Below are 20,541 nucleotides of genomic sequence, written 5' to 3'. Positions count from 1 at the left end.
TAACTGGAGAGGTTCAATAAACAATTCGTCATACGTTTATTCTTTATTTTAACTGCTGGGAAATACAAAGATGATGTTTATTAATCCAAAACTGTGAATTTATAAAAAGAAAAAAAAATATATATATATATCTTATGTATGTTGCTTCTATTACAGTCTTATTGTTTTGATAGCTCTAGTTCGAAACAGCTTCTCAAACCTGTACTTCAAACACCATTTTGTGTACGTATGAGTAAAGGTTTTTCAGCTTCATCTTCTGAGCGACAGTGGATTCAATCCAGTTAATGCGTTTGTGCATGCGACTGTGACCAGTCCTTTTTGCTGTAACTCCAATCAAAAATGTCAATGGCTTTGTTTTTGTGTGCAGCCGAGTGCTTGTACATTGTACAAAGAAAACATGGGATCAATATGTAAAACTCTGTCTAACCTGCTTTTTAACTGTCACTGTAAAGAAAGACTGCTTTTCAGATGGGTTTATAAGAACAGTACTGCCACTGTTTTCTGGCAGCGTTTAAAATGAATGTTTGTAACGTGACTTGCACTAAGTGGCAATTACATCCTTTGCACAGTTTACTGTCTGGTTTGACTTTCTTCTCCTTCGGGATCTGTTGCTTTTAATGTCAAAACAGTTTCCAGGCGGCACTGATTTCCACAAATACAGAAAACCTCAGAAAAAGGGGCTGCCACAAGAAATGTGCAAATTATTTAACAGCTTGCTCTCTTTAAAATGACTGAGCAGAAGTCCTAACACTGCCGATAATGTAAGCGTTTCAAAGTAGCTGGAATATTTTTGTGAAACTAAGTCGATTTTGAAAAAGTATGGCAGAAAAAGAAAAGGAAAAAAAAGGCTGCAGGCCAACTGGCTGCTGTTTGCCAACTTCAAAATCAACTGAAAGCACAGTGATGGGTCTGTGAATGCTGAGCCACATGACATGACACATCAAATCTCACAAAATAGTCCAAAAACTACCTTCCTGTCTGTGGGAGGGTTTTAAAATTAACCATTCAATACTGAGTGAGTCATCGCAGTGTAAGTGCAGGGGCTGCAATTTAAAACTGGACTGCAGCTGGGTCCTGCACAGAGCCCAAAGCGCTATTATATTTAGTTTTTTCAGAGTCTGCTTGACCCAAACATGTATTCCACAGAACGAACATCATTTTCTGTAAGTAATAATCATTAAAATAATAACAAACAAGAGACTTGAAGTATTTCATTGTATGTGCATTTGAACTAATACATGAGGTTTACCTTTATTAAATTAAAGTTTAGGAAATACAGAAGGTTTTATCGAGATACTATTTTTTTAAGTAGCTTACCTGTAGGAACTGCCTGGTTGGAGCACAGGTCGTCGGGGAAGAGTTTTACCGGGAAAACACGATCCTTCAGGGCGGGGCAACAAAACTACACACAACACCTGTGTTGAAATCAGAAACATGTGAACAAAAGCAAAGAATTTGACTTCGGTTTCTCTTCTCAATGCTCTTCCGCGCCGCACGGGGACGCCAAAAGTATAGAAGAAAAAAAATCGCAATTTTGTGATGTTTCTGTATGTCGAATGAAAATCCGGTGTCAACATTTATTCCAGCCGTTATCGCAAAGAAAACGAGGGCCGCGTTTCATGCGCGCGCACGTTGCTAGGGACGCTCGCTAACAGGAACGAGCAAGCGCTACTTCCGCCTCGGAGAGTAAATGTGTCTCCACGTGAATTGTCAAAGTGTGCAAAGTAAGTAAGCAAGCAGCTCACTAACTGCGGCTTTATAAACACGTTTCAACTGTTCTTAGGTCGGAGTTGCTAACAGCTGGCAGGTTTTTTTTTTTCCATTTTCATGCTTTGTGGCTAACTTCAATAATGCTGCAGCTAGCCAACAGACAATGCTAGCAGCAGCAATGAATGACAGAATAGTCTAGCATGTTCATTTTGTCAGTTTTTACTCGTATTATCCTTTTATCCCGTTTGTCGATTTTTTTTCCACTCCGAATTAAGGTTGTGTTGAGTCGACTGTAAATGCGGTTGTTCTGAAAACACCAACTGTTGTCCACATTTCAGACGGATTCCGATGAGGACGTGGTGTTTGTTTCTGAAAAGTCTGCACGTAAACCCGTAGGGATCACAATCAGCCTGGTAATGACGCATTCTAACACCCAACTCTCTTTACAATATGTCAAAAAACTGCTATAGGTGATGCAAAGTAGCTTTGACTTAGTTTTCCCACGATGATCACTTTTTTAAAATAATCTGATAGTTGACATTTGTACAGTCAGACTGCTAGTAATTAAAAACATTTTGTATTTCTTCTATTCTTTGTCTCTTGACGAGTAATTGAGTATCTTTTTAGCCTGGCTGGTAAAATGTCTCATTCGTCATAATAAAACTTCTTATTTTTTCCTCTGTACTTTAAGAAACCTTCCAAGGGTGATTCAGATCTTAATCAGATTAATTACCACTCATGTCACGTTCAGCTTTCTCTAGATCAAAGTCAGTCTTCTGTCCCTAAATATATTAAAACATCCGCAAACAAATCTGGCCCCTCACCAGTCAGCAAAACATTCAAAAGTAAATTAGCCACAGGGTGCTGTACTTGTTGGTAGAGCCACAAAACACAAGGACAAACACCTAAACCCCAGTGCAACATGACTGACTTTGTTGTGGTTGTTTGGCTTCTGTGTATTTACATTTTAAATATGGCAGCAAAAGCACCAAGCAGAATGAATTAAATGTGCTGTTTTTCACATTTTGTCATAGGAAATCCTATTTAAATTAAGGCAGAGTTGCATAAAATTGTGAATATAAACTATTTTCAATGTAAATCCTTGAGAAACATCGATTCAGGAATCTTAATAAGCAGGATTCCTAACTGGATCAGTGTGGACAAAGAATAAAACTGATTGAGTTTCCAGACTGTTTTCCTTTCGCAGGAAATCCGATAATTCTGCTTGTACAGCATTTGCTCTCTTAAATGATTTTGATCATATTTTTCCTAATTCTTTTTTTAATATGTAAACACATTTTTCAAAAATCAACAACACATAAATACTTTAATAATGCATTTATTTATGACAAAACAGCCTCAGAAAACAAGAAGACTCAAAGTGAGAAAACCAAGTTGTAGACAGTTTTTAATTTGAATAAAAAACAAAAAGACTAGCTTGCTTTTTGTCAACTCACACTGCGACTTAATGCACACAGTTAAACTGTGATGGAGTAAATGTAGCTCCAGACTCAGCTTCGCAAACGACACATATGTAAATGACACGGTAGTTGTTTTTACTGTTCATGTTATGCACTCATAGCGAACATTAAGGCAGATTTGTCGCTTGGCTCTGCTGCAGGAGAAGCTACTGGCTCTGCAGAGGGACATTGATGAGCAGTCCCAGCCCACACAGCCAGCCAAACCTCTGGTCAGTGTTGACTCCTCCGGCATGTACAAAATGTGTTTGTGAACCATGATTTTATTATGAATCGAATTGTCCCCCCAAAGTAATAGTATTTATTTTTTGCATGATCCTATTTAAACCAGACAAGCCATGAGATGAGTGCTGACGCAAAGATGGAGGAGGATAACGATGAGGCAAATATAATAAAAAAGGAGAAAAAACAGAAGAGAGGACAAGCGTGTTCACCAGAAATCCAAATGTGCGCAGCTGAGAACGGGAGTCGAGCCAAGACTAAGAAGAAACGGAAAAAAGTAGAAACGGAGTCACAAGAAAAGGAAGATGAAGCAGATCAGAAGAAAGACAAGAAAAAAACAAAAAGGCAGAAACACAATGGAGTTTCCTCAGCTATTGAAATGAATGACGACGACAGGAGGAAGAAGAAGCCGATAGGGGACAGCGTAATCCAAGCAGAAAATATTACCTTGAAGGCTGAAAAATTGGAAAAGAAGAAAAGGAAAGAGGAGAAACTCAAGGACAAAAGTGTACAAATCAAATCAGAAAATCTGAAGATGGAAGAAGACGAGGAAATGCAGATCGGAAGTATTAATCACAAGAAACCCAAGAAGAAAAAAGGCAACGTTTTAGTTTCGAGGACAGCTGAGACTAAAGAGATAATTGTAGAAAAGAAAAAGAAAACTTCTGTAATAACTGAGGGAGTTGATGAAATCAAAGCAAAAAAGAAAGCAAAAGTGTTGGAAAATGGGATGAAAGTAGAAAAAGAAGAGACAGAGGTTAGCAAGGTGAAATTAAAAAGAAAGAAAGAGAAGGAGAGTAAATCTGAGGGACTTGGAAATGAAATCAAAGCAAAGAGGAAAAGATCGACACAGGACGAGAAATTTTTCCCAAAGGAAGAAAACAAAGCGATAGCTGTAGAGGAAGATTTAAGTGAGGTAAAGACCAAAAAGAAAAAAAAGAGGAAGAAAGCAAAAGAGGAAGACGGGCAAGTAGAAGCAGAGGAGATGGAGCCACAGAAGAAGAAAAAGAAAAGAGTAAAGAAGAACGAGGAGGTGGAGGACAAAATCACTCCGGCCGCTGAACCGCAGAGCAACAAGCGCAAAAAGAAGAAAACCTCAGCTGAAGACGATCAGGACATGAACACTGAGGCCCGGGCTGTGGGGAAAAAGAAGAAAAAAAGCAAAGAAGAGCAGGAAGACTCCCAGGTGAGTCAAAAAATAACTGTTGATCTGTTGTTTTCAAATGCCTGAAGCGGTCAGTAACCAGCCTGCGTTCGTGTTTCAGGACTTTCCCAAAGGCGATGTCGTCTTCCTATCAGCAAAGACCGGAAACGTCGACGAGGTCACCATTAATCCGGTAAAAAGCATCCCTCTGCATTGTGCTCACGGATGAGACCCTTCCTTTGCTTGAACAAAAGAAAGAAAAATAAAAACATGCAACTGAGAGCATTTTAAGCATTTTTCTTGGGATCAGGATCGACTTTGATTGAGACTGATTCAACTCAATTTTATTATTTTTCACTAATTCCAAACTCTTTAAAACATGTTTGGTATTTGTTAAAGGAAAAAGAAAAGGAGGATTCTTTGTGACCCACTATCTGTCTGTCTTGACATATCATGGCTCAATCGCCCAATCTAATTACATATTACCAAACAAGTGTTATTTGAAGAATGTTTAGTTTAAAAATTACAAGTTCTTGACATGGGTTTGAACTTTATTACATGCCTGTATTTCATATTTTGATGTCTAATACAATGTTTTGGTGACAGGAGAGAAGAAAAGCTCTTCAAATGGAGGTCGAGGAGGCTTCCCAACCTCAGAAACCGGATAAACCTGCAGTCAGTATCAGGATTTTTCTTGAATTCCTTTGATCATTAATTGAATACTCTAAATGCTTCCATTTTGTCTCCAGGTAGTTATGATAAAGCCAAGTGATACTCTGGGTGTTTTGGGGATAAATCAGATGTTTATTTTTACTTGGTTTATTTTGTTGTTTTAGCACATCTAACCAGTAGAGACCAAATTATTGCATCGCTACATTTCACCAGCCTGATTGGATTGTAGAAATGAGAGCCTGCAGAGCTTCATAGATATCTTCTTAGTAGATATTTTCTTTTCTTCTTCATGGTAGCTCATCTATACACTAAGCCTGCACTATAAATACTTTCATCTTTATAACTAGTCCTAGTTGTGGGCACTGCTAACTAAAAAGCTAGTTCCACTAACCTTAAAGGGCTATACCAACACAAGCTAATGCTAATGCGCTAAGTTCAACCATGTTGAATATGTCAGTGGCAAACCATATTGCAACTAGGGGCAGGACTTTAGCACATTAATGTCAATGTATTTATTTTAGAGACTTTAAAGCGTTGAAAATTGTAAAAATGAAGTTTAGAGGAAAAATAAACTAAAGCGCTGAACAAAACATTAGCTCCCCCGTTAGCGCATTAGCATAAGTGTGCATAAACGTTTCAGATTAGGGACCTGATGAGAGCTGCCATCAGGGCCGAGGCTTCATTCATTCCTTTGACACTGCAACTTTCTAAGATGGAGATTCAGAACCTAAATGTTCTCCCTAATTGTCTTTGGAAGGCTTTGGGTCAGTGGAGTACCGCTCAGTTCGACAACTCCCAACAGCAGCAGAAGTTCTTGCGGCTGATGGGCGGCTTCAAGAAGGGCTTCCAGCTGACTGGGCCCCCAGCTGCAGGAGCCAACATGGCGCTGGGGAAGGACGCGCAGCAGCACCTGCAGCAAGGGCTTCTGGGACAGTTTGAGCGAGCACACGCACGGAAAATGGACTTCGGTAACAGAGGGGCGGGACTTGGGTTTACGGCACCCTCCAATAAGAAGTTTTCCATCGACATCAATGCGACTCGATCCGTCCGCTTTGAGGACTGACTAGGGAGGTTTTTGTACTTCTAGTGTTTTAACAGAGTATTAATTCAACTGGGGACTGCAGTTTATAACTCACCAAAATGTATGTCTTGACATTTTATGAATGAGAAATTTGCAAATCGTATGTTGTGAATGTTACATACCAGACTTAAGATAGTAGACGGTTGTGGTTTTACCAACTTCTCTGAAGACTGTGATGATGTTTAATAAATTCTCAAAAACAATCTTGACTTTGGCTTTTTTCCATTTGAAAATGTGTTATACATCTAAATTGGTCTCTATGTTCTTGGTTTGAAAGCCTTTCCTCAGCCCAAACAGACGTGAACGTCTGGACACACTGGGCAGAGCAGCTACTTGACTAGCAGCTGACGTTCAATAAAAAGTCACAGGCAAATGCTCTGATAGTCATTTAATTTCATTCCTGCACATTAGCAGTCAGGGACAGAATAAAAGGAAAAGTTAACTTTAAGAAAAGCAGAAAATCAGGTTTGTTACTGATGGCTCGCAGACATTCAGCTGGAATATTGTGCTGGAATCGTACATCGTGTTTCATTGTGTTCCAAGCAAGGCAGCCTTGTTAAAGTCACTTTGCTTTGGGCTTTCCAGTCGCACTTTAAAAACACAAAGTCTTGCAAGGACACAAAAAATACATGCCATACAACATGGATCATCGTTCTGTAAATTCTTATTGACCAGCCACAGAACAACAACCTGCAGGAAAGATGCTTACTGCTAATTCATGCGTTTATACAAAAAGCCAACCTGTGTTACAAATATCCACGTTCCAACCACTTCAAGGTTTTAAGGCTAATTTGTTCCCATTTAATTACGTAAATTAATAGAAGTTAATGAGGCGTTTCAATATTTTTTCATGCGGTTTAATGGAGTGTTTGAACAACAGACAGCAGTCAAAGCTCAGAAAAGATTAAATACTCAGGAAAGGCCCATTCAGAAAAAAACTTTCCACCCTCTAAGTCTACTCAAGCAGAAAGCTTCAAGTGAGCGTGTTGCTGCTTTTACGAACACATCGGGTCTGAAGTGTCCCTGAGCAGGACTGTCCACCCGATTCCCCTTTGCTATGCTTATTTACGTCTCATATATACGCATATAAAAGCAGTATAAAATGAGAGCAGGCGTAAAAGAGTAGGCACTCGACAGAACCTCTCAGAGGTTAAAGAGGCGCCCTCTAAATTGACCTTGACTTTGTGTTTATTGCTGTCCGTGTTGAAACCATTAGTGTATGGTTGGAACATGGACCATGTCAACACGTCCTGTGTCACAATGTTACGACCAACCAAATGATGCAGCGTAGACATTCTGAACATAGCACTCACATTTGAAGCCCGACTTATTTCAGATGGCAGAGATTTCATTTTTAATGGAACCGTTCGTAGAGAATTACTCCATTTGACCCCAGATAAAACTTGAACTTTCCCTAGGAAGCAGCGGTCTCAAACTCCGGTCCTCAACGGCCGATGTCCAGCAACTTGCAGATGTCTCTCTGCTTCAGCACACCCGACTCCAATACCAGATCCTCAGCTAATCTGTAGAGCTTCACTGCATGTTAGCGAGGCGATTGAGCCATTTATGTTAAGAGTGGAGGACAAGGGACGTGTTTAAAAGTTGCAGGACACCGGCCCTCGAGGAATGCAGTTTGAGACCGCCGACTTAAAGAAAATTATGCAAAGCGAACTTTCACATCCCACACTGCAACCACAAGCTTCTGTGGATTTTATTGGCATTTAATGTGATCAACCAACACAAAGTAGTGCTTAATCTTAAAGCGAAATAAAAATGATGCAAGGGTTCCAAAAGGTTTTCAAATAAAACATCTGAAAGGTGCGGCGTGTTTTTGAATCTCCCTTCCCTTACGGCAATACTTTGTAAAACTATGTTTTTCTGCAATCAGGGAGGAAAGCCTATCTATTATTCGCAAAAATAAAAAAAGCTAAATCTCTGGACCTTTTTAAATCCACTTTGGTTTCAACTGAAACTGGTCCATTCCAACACATTTTCTAACTGGCCTGCCAGCCATTTACCTCCACTCATCTACTCCCACCAGCTTATTTGTCTCTGCTGAAGAAAAGCGCCGCCATAGCATGACACTGCCGCCACCAACTCTTTTCTGTGAACTTCTCCGCAACCTTATTCCTCGACTGTCTGCTGTGCTCCTTGGTCATCATGATGCTGTTTGTTGACGAATGAACGTCTGAAGCCTTCACAGGACACCGGGATTCACGGCGACATTAAATCACACACAGACAACCTCCGTTTTGAAGGCAACTTGTTGCTCTGTATTTTTACGTGGAGGTCAAATCAAAGTAAAAGGTGCTGAATCCAAATGTACACCACACATTTCAGATGTTTTATGTGTGTTTTGAAATACATGTATCATTTTCTTTCCGTTTCTCTTTACTGCACCACTTTGTGTCGATCCATCTCATAAATTCCTAATTGAATGCTTTACATGTTGCGATTGTCACGTGAAAATTTGAAACTGTTCAAAGCGGTGTGATTACTTTAGAAAGCCCAGGTACGTTGTTGGTTTGGAGTTTTCCGAGTAAAAACTTCTCTGGCAGCAAACTTTGCTAGATGTCCAGCAATGACTCGCTTTACATTACTCTACTTTTTTTTTTTTCTCTGACAGCTCAAATAAAATGTGCCAACCTCAACCAGAAATCCAAAATATAAATCCACTCCGGGTTAAAACAGAGGGGGCCGATAATTCAATTAATTATAATAAGAGTCTAGACTTGGCCTCTGCAGAAGTGGCTCTGAAATTTGGATTTTATAAATAACAGTTTCAACTTCCAGCAAAGCAGCGGCAAAGACGCTTCTGGCTGATGCTGCCGTGAGACTTATCGATGCAACCCTGAATCCTGCGTTTGGAACAAAAACTTCTCCTCTCTTGCCGCAAAAATGACACTTTTTTTTTTATTCTGTAAAATCTTAGCAACCTCAACTGTAAAAACCCTGAACTGACACAATTCTATAAAGCAATTCAGGGTGGCTTTGAACGTGCCTGTTGCTGGCCTGTGGACCTTTGATAAAAACAAACTCCATTTATTTGGAATAAAAACAAATTTCATTAGTTGGAGCTCTGTTGGTTCAATCCGGCACAATGAAAAATGTGCAGAGGTAAAGCCGCTTAATGTGAGAAGCACCCCAGGAACCGCATGTCACCCAGAGAAAAAGAGTTGGGAGGCCACTTGACAAAAGGAGTCGTTTGTTGGTGGTGTGACAGACTTTCAGGGTCTCTCAGGCTTCCAGATACTCGGGCTGAACTCGGGCCACTTTACGAAACTCCTTGGCGTTGGTCTGCGGGCACTGCATCTCACGCCAGCTGATGGGAATCATCTGGGCACCTGGCATGCAGAAAAATGTTTTTAAAATGACGGGCTCAACAAACGAGAACAGAGTCTGACGGCAACTGCAGACAGAAAACATCAGGATTCGTACAAATTCAAAACTGTACTTATTTTCACAAGAAACAACTACGTAAACATCTCGCCTTGTGATTATAATCAAAACCACTGTCGACCTGAAGAGCTGCAGCTGAGCGGAGAGATTTACCTGCTTCGCTGTGGGCCACCACCACGCCCAGTTCGTTCTCAGCTGTTGTCAACAGGTATGTAGACTGAACGTCCCCGAGCGAAATCTGACATCGCTGGTGAAGGATTCAACTCTTCACAGGTTTATCTGTGTAGCACTATTTATACGTAAAGTCAAAGTGTTTCACAAGAAAATAAGGGAACAGAGAACACAAAAGCAGAATAATTGTAAAAACGTAAAATTCACTAAAGAAAAGAAACATCGAGATGAAAATGTAAAACGAGTAGTTAATAAATGATAACGAACTGAGAAAGCAAGATGGAGTTCATGGATAACAATGATAGTCATGACAATGATAGATTGTCATAGCTTCACCTCTGAAAGGCATAGAGAACAACTTTTTCCTTCCACAAAACTTTCCATAAATGCTTGAATTCAGCGTTCTGGACAGCCGGGTTCTTTAGCAATGACTTTTTGTTGATGTTGTTATTTACAGTTTTCTGGACAGCAGTTTTCCTCAAGACTGTAGGATCATGTGAGAAACTAGATTAACATTTGTGTGAAATGAGTCTAATGTTCTAGCTTATTTGCTACAATTACCTTTTTAAATCTGTTCAGGTTTATTGAGATGCATTAATGCACGGACTGTGAGACTCATCACCTGTTTTAGCTGCGGCTTTTAATTTGTGGGAAGCAGTCGCATGCAGTCCAGGAATGTCAGTCAGTAACAAAGGAAGAATCTGAGTTATGAGCTGCATAGTTCCTGCATTCACAAAGCAATTTACCTGTCATATAACCATGCCAGTCATTTGCTTAAAAAAAAATAAAGGATACAACTTTTGCCAGCACAATGTCACCAGGTCTGAAGCTTTTGTAAATGTCCACCTACACAAAGAAGAGCGGAAAGTTTTCACTCGGTACACATTCACACATGAGGAGAAGAGGAAGTGTGGAGGGACGAGGGAGACTGTCTGAGTGAAAGCTTCGATCGTCACGCACCTTGTCTTTCTCCGACTCTCTCACGTCTTCCTTTCTGGTGGCGCAGAGAGAGAGAGAAAGAGAGAGAGAGAATGAGATAGAGCCTCAGAAAAGGCAATAAATCAACCAGGAGACACTTCCGGTTTTACCTGATGGTCCCTCTGAAGCGGTCTTTCAGCGGCGTGGACCCCACGTAGAGGATATGGACCTTCGCAAACCTGGAGTTGATGCCGGTCACCTTTTAAGTTGAAGCGCGAAATAGATGTAAGATTACACAACTCTTGTAAAATACTTTTGTTTTTGTGTGTGGACAAAGAAAGATAACGTTCTCCTACATATCAAATGTAAACAGGTTTACTGTTCTCTACATTATCCATCACTGTTGATTGATCTATTTCTGTAAATCAATTGAAAGTCAATCTCATCTTCCAGATGTATCACTAATATGTGATTCATTTTGATTATCATAAGTTAAAGGAAATTTAGTTCCTCTAAAAAAATTAAAAGATCACATAAAACCAATAAAAAGTGGTTTTAAAAGAGAAATGTTGTTATGATCATGTTATTGCCAAAACAAAATTATGGAAAACAGCGAATGTAACAAGACAGTCACTCCATAACGAGGATAAGGCACCAGGTTCGAAGCACGTTCATGGAAAATTGAGTGAAAGGAAAAAGTGATGCTGAATGCAGTTTGTTTTTTTTTTTTTAAAGATGCACCTGTAAATCAGTGACAGGTGCTTTATTATGTTTCAAATATTCCTAAATGTGCAGTTCTGTTCATAATTCATCTCTTTTATATGAATTTCTTAAATAAACTAGCTTTTCCATAACAGACCTTGCAGGTGACAATGGCGCCAACATCTGGCAGCAGCAGTGCTTCAGTTTCCCTCACCACTGAGATCACCGGTAGCTGGGAGAGAAAAAATACCTCAGTCAAATCTATTACAAAAAATGTGTATTGAAATTTGCTCTCATTTCAATACCGACTCTGAACATACCTGGAATGTACAGTAGAGGTGGGAATATTTCCGTGCAACTTAATGATACGAGACTATACAGAGAACTCCATCAAAAGATGTTCAATATTTAATATTCATCAAATATTAAATACGTGCACACAATGCCTGCTGTGCACAACAAGTAAATACAAACCAAAGTCAAAAATAGTGAATTTGAACTAATTAAAAATTGTTTCAACTGAGGCTACAGGTGTTTCTATGGAAACAGACTGAAGCAGACAAAGACACTTTATTAATTATGATGTTCTTGTAATATTTCATAATTAGTAATTGACAACTGGATGGAAATGATTGTTTTCGGACTGCTGCATGTTCCAAAATCCTCTTCGAACTTCAGACATGGAGAATTCATTTCCTCTACAGATTAAGCCGCATCCCAACCAGATATACAGGTTGTTCTTCTGTTGCTGATTTGGAGCTCAGATATTTTTTTTTTTTTTACAAAATGAGACAAATTATTCCACTGGAAAAAGCTCTGAGGCACAGTGGAATACATGAAGGTGACACGTTTCTTTATGACAGTTTACAGGAAATGTGGGAGTAGCACAATGTGAACAATAAGTTTCTCTAGCATCGTTATTAAATCCTTGGCTGAACTTCAAAGAGATTTTAAATCCGCTGTTGAAACGGGCCAGATGACGATAAAACAGAAACTGCAGCAACTGTTTAGCGCTGCACGCCTCTCTTAGTGTGCACTAAAACTCTTTGAAACCCAACTAAAGAGCAGGAATGTACCAGCAGTTTGTGTTTGTGGAAAAGGGATTCAGTCATAATACAGTTCATTACAATACAAAGGATTTAGAGGGTAAAAGTTCAATCAAAGTGGAAGATTGTTTTGTCTGAAACCGTCCCAAGAGCAGTGGGAATCCTGGAGAAGCACACTACACTGAACAAGGAGTGAGAATGTAATGGTATGCCTCTATAGGAGCTGAAAACATGTTGCAGCAAAGGCACTCACTGGATGACATCAACACTTCTGGCTTTTAAAGAAATAGAAAACAAATGTTCCAGGACAATTGAAAAGTTCTAAGAAGAATTACTAAAAATGTTTTATGAAAGACTAACCAAACAAGTCCAAATTAAAAAAAAATACATTTCCTTACTTGTCGGTATTTAATTAAAAAAAAACACACACTTGTACATATTTTCTTCTTCTAGGATGCAAGAATATGTTTCTAATGTTACAATATTCACACTGCAAGAAATTAACAGTTGTGCTTTTAAAATAATTTGTTGCCATCGTGCAACAGACTGACTGTAAGCAAACGCTTTGTTGCGGAAATCCATCCGTCCAAAACAAAAAACGTGACCGTTTTCAATCAGCTCAAAATAAAGTGACACTGCACACTGAGCTGCTCACTTTCATTACTTTGTCTGAGCCACGGCCACAAATTGCACACAATGCTCTCATTCAGGCCTTTGTGCGAACCTTGCTGGCGGCTTTCCAAACGCCTGTCATCCGCACCAGCTAACACAAATAAACTCTGCCTCTGCCCTGTGAACCTCACCTCCTCTCCCTCGTTCTTCCTCATTACGTAACCAGCAAGGGAGGAGTAGATGTAGCCATGTCGCTGATACACTCCGGTGCCTTGATTACAGTCTTCGACACTGCACAGTTTCTCACCTGAACACAAAGAGAAAAGGAGTCAGTAAAGGGAACATTGCATACTGTTGTGTGCGAAATCACTCGTACCTGTGGTAGATTCTAGGCTTAAAGCGATCTTTTCAACCGAGCACAATGTTTCCTTTGGCTGGTAGTAATATCTACAAATCAAAGTGATGCAAAGGAGAACTTCCAACCTCCAAGACTTGGTGCTCATCACCAGAGATAAATCATCAAGCGCAAACATGAAGAGTTATGATGCTTAGAAATCAACTGCCTGTTAATTATTAAGAAAGGCTACAAATCGCATTCGACATTTAGTAAAACGTCATCATAAAACACTGCAGTCGATGTCGATACTACTATAACATCGTGTTATTATCATTGAAATCTCCCTGTATCATTTAATAGTCACATGAAATAAAATAACTTCATATGTAAGAATCTGGCAGGGAGCTGACTCAATTTAAACCCGTTATAAATAAATAAATAAATAACGTTAATCCTCATAATGGAACTGAATGGGGGAAAGCTGCGGGTGGAGTCGGTGTGTCAAAACAAGAGCGCAGAGGAATGTGCGGGAATGCCTGGGGCGACGGGCAGGGCAGGTGAGACCAAACCAGCGAAACGAAGTCGATTTAAAAACACAAAATAGTAAGTCTAACTACATATCGCTCCCATCTTGTCTGGAGGCCATAGATTACATTTTGACGCACTGTAAGGCTACAAGAAGAGGCAAGTCTCTGTTCACGTGCGGCTAACTTATAGCTGTTTCCACATGTCTGTCTGCTGCTCCGTTTCACTTTTCAGCTCCACAAAAGCCTCTCCGTCACCCGAAACACCAGCAGCGCGACAAACAAGGTCCAAATTCCGAGCGGAACTCGTTTGAAACGCTTTAAACGGAGGACTCACCTGGGACACACAATCTCAGGGGCGACATGTTTTCGGAGAGAGCAGAGAGCCGCCTCATTGGCTATGAAGAAGGCTGGTCTAGATTCTGATTGGACGGTTTTCTTTCTTCTTCATTTGTGCCCTCTTTTGGCGATTGGTCAATCAACGGTAGGGCCACCTGGTGGAAAGGAGTTGGAACTGACGAGATCTGTCTTTCCGGCCTTCCCTTGTCATCCCTTGCACATCCCTTGTCGAGACCATGGATGTGCAAAGTACTTTATCGTGAAGTGTAAGGAAAATATCAGTTTTTTTAAATCAATTAACAAATAAAAGTCTTAACAGTGCGGAAGCAGAGCCCCTGAGTCAATACCTTTCACTGCAGCTGGACTTCTTCCAGGGCGTCTCCATCAGTTTTGCACATCATGAGACTGCTTTTCTTGTACATAATTTGCGAAGCATTTCACCATCTTTTATATAGGTAGCAAACATGAGTGAATAATTTTTCCAAGTCTTGCCACAAATTCTGAATAAAATCTTGGTTTGACGTTTGAGTCTTTTGAGCAAATGACCTTCGATCAAAGTCCTTCCAACACAGCTTCATGTTTAGTGTGCGATAGATGTTCAGTGAACTTCCATTCCAATCTAACGCTCTCGCATGGTGTCTCATACTTAGCTCTGTTCATCTTGACTAAACTGTTTTATAACCAACCTGTTTTTATCTTCTCAACAACTTTTGCACCACTTATCCTGGTTTATCAGCACTTAATACATAAAACATGTGTCCAAAAAGTGAAGTTTGAAGGGTGTGCATACTTTTTTAACAAGATTTTATACATTTCCTTATTGATTGCCTTAAATAGTTAATACATAATATTTCTGATAACTTCTTGTAAAAAAACAAATATATATATAAGAAAGTTGTGCTGGTGGAAGAAAAAAAAAAGAACAAAAACTTGTAAAAGAAAATGTAATCATCAAATTAGGTTTCAACATTTATTCATTTTTGCCACAGCAAACAAAGTTCACCATTGTACAACAAAACAGAACAATCCACTCATCCTTTTAACAACAACAACAACCAGTGGGGATCGGGTTCCCGTTGAGTTTCATCTACAGCCACTGGTCAGATCTGAATCCCATTTCCCTTCTGCTCTCTGGTCCCTAATTTCCAATTTGGTCAGTGCTTTAACTATTCTCGATAGTCTAATGATGAAATGCATGTTTCAGTGTATAACAGAACAAGGACCAATAAACACAAGCAGAGTATTATTTCTAAAGTGCACGTTTCGGGTCTAATTGTGTTCAATTTGTGATGACAGACATTAAATAACCGTTTTTTGTTTTTTTTAATTCAACTCAATGTGGGTAAAACACGATTGGTCTTCATTCTGGGCTTTGCCGGGTAGGACGAGTCTATTTCTTGGCTTTGCCCTGAGCAGCCACCGCTTCCATGGCCTTCCTGACGGTCTCCTCGTCTCCCAGGAACTGCATGGGTCCCGTGGGCTTCAGGTTCTTGTCCAGCTCGTACACAATGGGAATGCCTGTGGGCAGGTTCAGCTCCATGATGGCTTCCTCTGACATCCCTGGAAAACAGCAACGCACGCAAAGCAGGAAATACGTTTCATTCACTCAACCTTAAGCAAGGCAAATCTCGTTAAGAAATCAAAGTTCATGTTAAGGCTTCAGTGCTTCATCAACTGTTTTTTTTTTGTCTTAAACTCAATTTTATCATTTTCATTCAGAAGAATTCCACAAAAACCTCAACACAACATATTTAACGAAAGAGCAAAACTTAAGCAGGGGATAAACATTTACAACATCTGGGTTTTGTCTCTATGATTAGTTTTCTCTCTCTTACCCTCGAGATGCTTGACGATGCCCCGCAGGCTGTTGCCGTGGGCGGCGATAAGCACCCGTTTTCCCTTCTTGATCTGGGGAACAATTTCCTCGTTCCAGAAAGGAAGTGCCCTGGCAATGGTGTCCTTGAGGCTTTCACAGCTGGGAAGCTGATCCCCTGTCAGGTCACCGTAACGCCGGTCCTGCCACGAAAAGACAAAGCTCCAGCCGTTAGAGTTTAGCCGGCCGGGTAAGCCAATAGACTGCACACGTTTATGTTTTATAGGAGGAAAAAAGGCTTCATTAGATGCGTTTCCACTGACCATATAATGACTACAAACTGGAATAACAAAAATACATTTGATAAATGGAAACAACTTTGGGAAAAAAGAACAAAAATATTTTGCCCTGGGATGAGTGGATTTATTGAAATGAATTCACTTGGCAAAACTGCAATGGAAAAACTTTTTTCACCTCCCAAAAGTCACGTCAACGATAACCAGATGTTACCACCGGTGGAAAAGACAAAAACAGTGACAGGGAGTGTTAAAAGGATGACATCTTTAAATGTCTTATCACGTGAGCAAACTTACTTATATTTTAATTACACATTTGTAATAGAAACTCAGGTGATGTGTCAGTTTTCCTTGTTCACCTTGCTGATATTCTGGTAGTAGTCGTGTCCTTCGTCCATGGGTGGGGGAGGAACGTCGAAGGAACGCCTCCAGACCTTCACCTGAGCCTCCCCGTGTTTGGCAGCAGTTTCTGCCTTATTCAGCCCCGTCAGGCCACCGTAGTGGCGCTCGTTGAGCCGCCAGGTCCGGTGGACGGGCAGCCACATTTGATCGATGCTGTCCAGGACAAACCAGAGGGTCCGGATGGCCCTCTTAAGGACAGAGGTGTAGCAGATATCAAACTCATAGCCAGCATCTGAGGGTAATGAGAAAGATGAGACGAGAAACATTTTAATGAGCATTTGACAGTGGGAGAATAAGATTATTCACCTTTTCTCATCTTGTCAGATTCATATGGGTTTTATGAGGACCATGTGTGACAACTGGTGCGCAATTGCAAAGCAGAAAAGTGATAAATGGCATTCATGTCTCTCTATAAATAAGAATCTGAAAAGTGTGGCATCCCTTTCACTACTACACCACCAGAATCAGGTGCAGTCCACTCCAACCTTCAGAAGTCACCTAAACACGGATGCTATGTAAGCACCTCAGCTGCTTGTTAGAAAGTATGAGTGAACAAACAGCATCACAAAGGCTAAAGAGCAAAGCTGAAAGGTCAGGGATAAAGTTGTAGAGAAGCTCAAGGCAGGGTTAGGTCAGAAGTGGTAGGCAAGTAGTCAAACTGTCATTCAACGAAGATGAACTAACTATACGGCTGTCTTGGAGGAAAAACCTGTTGTTCACTTTTAAGCATTACATCCATTACCAAACAGCTAGGCTACAGATCAATATTAATCAAATATTCATCCACTGGAATGGTCCAGTCAAAGCCCAAACTTAAATCCAATTCCGAGTCTTGGCCAGGACTTAAAAATATATGTGTTAAGAAATTTAAAAAAAGACTCACAGTTGTGACTGTGGAAAAACACACATCCACAAAGTATCGACTCTGGTCAGCATGTGCACACCGCACTTTTCAGATTGTAATTAAAATTAAAACACCATTTAATATCGTCCTGTTTCACAATTAAGCATCTGGTTTGTATTGGAAGGTAGGGACCCCTTTAAATGGTGCTGTTGCACAAATTTTTAAACCATTTAAGAGACTAAGAGAAATATCATCCTGAAGGGGAACATTTCTCACAAGATCCAAAGATTATCTCCATGTCACATTTCACTTTCCAGAGAAACGAAGCATTTTCTCCTTTAAAGTCATCGGCCACTTGGTGCTGCCTGACTGAGAGCTCTGGGTGATGTGTTTGCAGGGGAATGTGAGGTCAAATTAACATGGGATACACGCATGAACACGTGTCCAAAATTCAGTGACTCATGGGAAATTTCCACTTATGCTGAAAATTGAGAAACTGTCTCTTTGTGAGGCACAGAAAGCTCCTTCACTTCTGCACACGTTTTGTTTTAAATACGCATGTTTATATTTGAATCAATCTAAGTGAAGCGACTGGTTTCATTTGTCTGACAAGGTTTCACTAAAATCTAATCAGAAAATGATCCTTTTTGGTTTAAACAAAATGCCAAAATAAAAGGGGGAAAAGGCCATCTGTGAGGAAGAAATACGTCCTCTGTGTTTGCAGTTGAATGGTTTAATGGAGTTCCTGGCCTGCCCGTTTCTTCATCCCCCTGTTACATAAGCACCATCTTTTCAGGGGCTTAACCCCGCGACCGACTTACAGAGAGAGAGAGAGTCCGACCTGCTGACCCTACCTTTCAGGGCCTGTCCTCCCCTTTTCGCCTCCTTCTCTCCGGCCTCGCTCAGGTCGGCGTCGAACCAGCCGCAGAAGCGGTTCTCCTGGTTCCAGGCGCTCTCTCCGTGGCGGATCAGAACCAGCTTGTAGGCAGCCATCCTCACTCCAATGCCCTTTGCGCGGTACTTCCGGTAACTTTGGTTCTTCCTGAAGAGCTGCAGCGACGCCGGCGGGTTAGTCCTGACTCCGCAGCAGCGTCTAAAGAGTTTGTTAAAGAGAGGAGTCGGTATTTTTGGACAACCCGAAGGGGAACAGCGTGTTAGTGAAGAGGGGGTTGAAAGTAGTAGCGTGAGTGACGAGAGGGCTTCCCTACGTCTCTTCCGGGTGGTTTCCACCAATCAGAAGGCGAGCTGAACGAGGCGGAGGAGGACGGAGTCAAGAGGATGCGCTCTGCGGCACGTCCACAGACCCATCTCTGTGACCGCCAGGCTGACACTAAACAGCTGTAATTTTCATCCAAACATAAAGAAAAAAAAACGGTTTATTAATTTATTAACATAATTATCTGCCCATAAACTGTAGAATACTGTGGTACTCTAAAGGAACCCGCACACTAAAAGTCTAATTAATAAATGTAGCCTATTTCTTCTTCCAATATAAAGGGATCACACTAAATTTTAAAATAATACAATCTTTAATTTTAGAGAATGGAGAAGAATTTAAACAAAAGTATAAATGATATGAAGCAGTATAAAAATAAATGTTTCTGTACAATGTGAAGCAAAATCACAATGCTTTTCATTGATTTTGTTTCCCCTGTGATAATGTTTTTTGATGATACATTTTATACTATATTTCATCTTAAATGTCACCACGTTTGTCAGGAAGATGTCTTTGCAGATTGAGTAGCAAAGAATACAAACAAACAAATAAATAAATAAAAACTAAATTTCTCAGAACATCTGTCAGTTGAGGTATTGTGTGATGGCGTAAGATGACGTTCTCTGGAAAAATGAGACTTGCCAACATTGAGGCCATTCTCGGGTCAGAGAAACGTCTCCTGAATTATTTTTCTACAACACGGACCGGGCTTTATCAGAGAGTACCTCCAGAACCTTGCAACAATCGGCATAATCGATCTGCAGTATTGACCTCAACCCCTTAGACGACTTGCAGGATCAACACGGTTTTCTGCAGTGTGTAAGACTCAGCATTTTTCAAACATGTGACAAATGCTGGTCGCATTACTTAACAACTAGGACTTATCTTGTTCTATTGACACAAATCTTTAGGCACAGTTTATCAGGATTTTGCTTCTGACATGGGATGGCATCATTAGAGAGACGCTTAAAAGTCATTTGAGCAACAGGCAACAATTTGTGAGAAACGTTTGTGCAATACTCACAGTGTCCCGCAGGGGTCAGTATTGGGTAATCTTCTAAACAGCAAGCCATGAAATATACTGAAGCGCGTCTTGTTTGCTCACAACAGACATTTACTGTTGATTAGAACAACTTTAGATGAAATAACTAATGAATCAATAAATGTGAAAAAGTGTACAGATTAGGACAAATACATTGTACTTTATGCAACTGACACCGACATGGAAGTACACCTGTCTTTATAATGAATAAAAGTCTATTGAATGTATTTAAAGCTGGGCCTGTTATTGAGCATAATCATTTTACAGCAGAGTTGTGCAGGGATTCCCCTGTATGTATAGTATTAATGGTTCATTGCAATATGCAAGCTATAGAAAACAAGAATGAGAATTATAAATCAAGTATGGTTTCATCAGCAGTGTCTGCGTCTCACTGCAAAAAATGTAAAACTGCTTGCAGTTATTTTATGAATATATAGGGCTCAGCTGGAATTTCAGAGAAATCCAGGTGCTTCAGATCTAATTTAGTTTAAATAAATCACAAAATGTTTCACAAGGACCTTTTGGTAGACATAATTGATTAGATTGACTACACTCACATGGATTTTGTGCGCA

The 20,541-nt window shown here is 40.2% G+C and overlaps 3 protein-coding genes across 4 annotated transcripts; 1 reads left to right on the top strand and 2 right to left on the bottom strand.

Annotated features, from left to right (window-relative positions):
* The first annotated feature begins 1,628 nt into the window (after window positions 1–1,628).
* Window positions 1,629–6,510, top strand: knop1 (lysine-rich nucleolar protein 1). The gene is made up of 7 exons (XM_055040982.1): window positions 1,629–1,724; window positions 2,049–2,123; window positions 3,332–3,400; window positions 3,520–4,596; window positions 4,676–4,747; window positions 5,161–5,229; window positions 5,984–6,510. Exons 4-7 carry the CDS (start codon window positions 3,532–3,534, stop codon window positions 6,287–6,289), a joined length of 1,512 nt encoding a protein of 503 aa, XP_054896957.1. The 5' UTR covers window positions 1,629–1,724; window positions 2,049–2,123; window positions 3,332–3,400; window positions 3,520–3,531; the 3' UTR covers window positions 6,290–6,510.
* A 170-nt stretch (window positions 6,511–6,680) lies between these two features.
* exosc1 (exosome component 1) lies at window positions 6,681–14,421 on the bottom strand. 2 transcript variants are annotated; one of them, XM_055040981.1, is made up of 8 exons: window positions 14,354–14,421; window positions 13,347–13,462; window positions 11,655–11,729; window positions 10,966–11,054; window positions 10,838–10,871; window positions 10,673–10,723; window positions 9,860–9,944; window positions 6,681–9,651 (listed from the first exon to the last, which is right to left on the bottom strand). In XM_055040981.1, the coding sequence occupies exons 1-8, from the start codon at window positions 14,409–14,411 to the stop codon at window positions 9,545–9,547; spliced, it is 615 nt and encodes a 204-aa protein (XP_054896956.1). In that variant the 5' UTR covers window positions 14,412–14,421; the 3' UTR covers window positions 6,681–9,544. The 2 variants fall into 2 exon arrangements, with proteins under 2 accessions (XP_054896956.1, XP_054896955.1); XM_055040980.1 differs by lacking the exon at window positions 14,354–14,421 and adding an exon at window positions 13,532–14,335.
* An 890-nt stretch (window positions 14,422–15,311) lies between these two features.
* Window positions 15,312–18,929, bottom strand: pgam1b (phosphoglycerate mutase 1b). Its single transcript, XM_055041695.1, has 4 exons — window positions 18,565–18,929; window positions 16,824–17,098; window positions 16,191–16,371; window positions 15,312–15,915 (listed from the first exon to the last, which is right to left on the bottom strand). The coding sequence occupies exons 1-4, from the start codon at window positions 18,701–18,703 to the stop codon at window positions 15,746–15,748; spliced, it is 765 nt and encodes a 254-aa protein (XP_054897670.1). The 5' UTR covers window positions 18,704–18,929; the 3' UTR covers window positions 15,312–15,745.
* Window positions 18,930–20,541: the final 1,612 nt, after the last annotated feature.

The sequence above is a fragment of the Poeciliopsis prolifica genome, unplaced genomic scaffold (assembly GCF_027474105.1).
Source record: "Poeciliopsis prolifica strain line A6 unplaced genomic scaffold, Auburn_PproV2 SCAFFOLD016, whole genome shotgun sequence".
NCBI classification, from domain to species: Eukaryota; Metazoa; Chordata; class Actinopteri; order Cyprinodontiformes; family Poeciliidae; genus Poeciliopsis; species Poeciliopsis prolifica.
Note: the sequence above shows the minus strand (reverse complement) of the source record. Positions and strands in the feature narration are given on the sequence as shown.

What these genes read in the sequence shown, in the direction of transcription:
- knop1 (XM_055040982.1), top strand. Translation starts at nt 3,532, where the DNA reads ATGAGTGCTGACGCAAAGATGGAGGAGGATAACGATGAGGCAAATATA. An exon ending in AAGAGCAGGAAGACTCCCAG is followed by an intron (nt 4,597 to 4,675) that starts GTGAGTCAAAAA and finishes TTCGTGTTTCAG; the next exon opens with GACTTTCCCAAAGGCGATGT. An exon ending in AGAAACCGGATAAACCTGCA is followed by an intron (nt 5,230 to 5,983) that starts GTCAGTATCAGG and finishes TGTCTTTGGAAG; the next exon opens with GCTTTGGGTCAGTGGAGTAC.
- exosc1 (XM_055040980.1), bottom strand. Translation starts at nt 13,688, where the DNA reads ATGTTTGCGCTTGATGATTTATCTCTGGTGATGAGCACCAAGTCTTGG. An exon ending in GCGCCATTGTCACCTGCAAG is followed by an intron (nt 11,055 to 11,654) that starts GTCTGTTATGGA and finishes TCAACTTAAAAG; the next exon opens with GTGACCGGCATCAACTCCAG. An exon ending in GAGAGTCGGAGAAAGACAAG is followed by an intron (nt 10,724 to 10,837) that starts GTGCGTGACGAT and finishes TTCTTTGTGTAG; the next exon opens with GTGGACATTTACAAAAGCTT.
- pgam1b (XM_055041695.1), bottom strand. Translation starts at nt 18,703, where the DNA reads ATGGCTGCCTACAAGCTGGTTCTGATCCGCCACGGAGAGAGCGCCTGG. An exon ending in ACTACCAGAATATCAGCAAG is followed by an intron (nt 16,372 to 16,823) that starts GTGAACAAGGAA and finishes TTTTCGTGGCAG; the next exon opens with GACCGGCGTTACGGTGACCT. An exon ending in CATCGTCAAGCATCTCGAGG is followed by an intron (nt 15,916 to 16,190) that starts GTAAGAGAGAGA and finishes GCTGTTTTCCAG; the next exon opens with GGATGTCAGAGGAAGCCATC.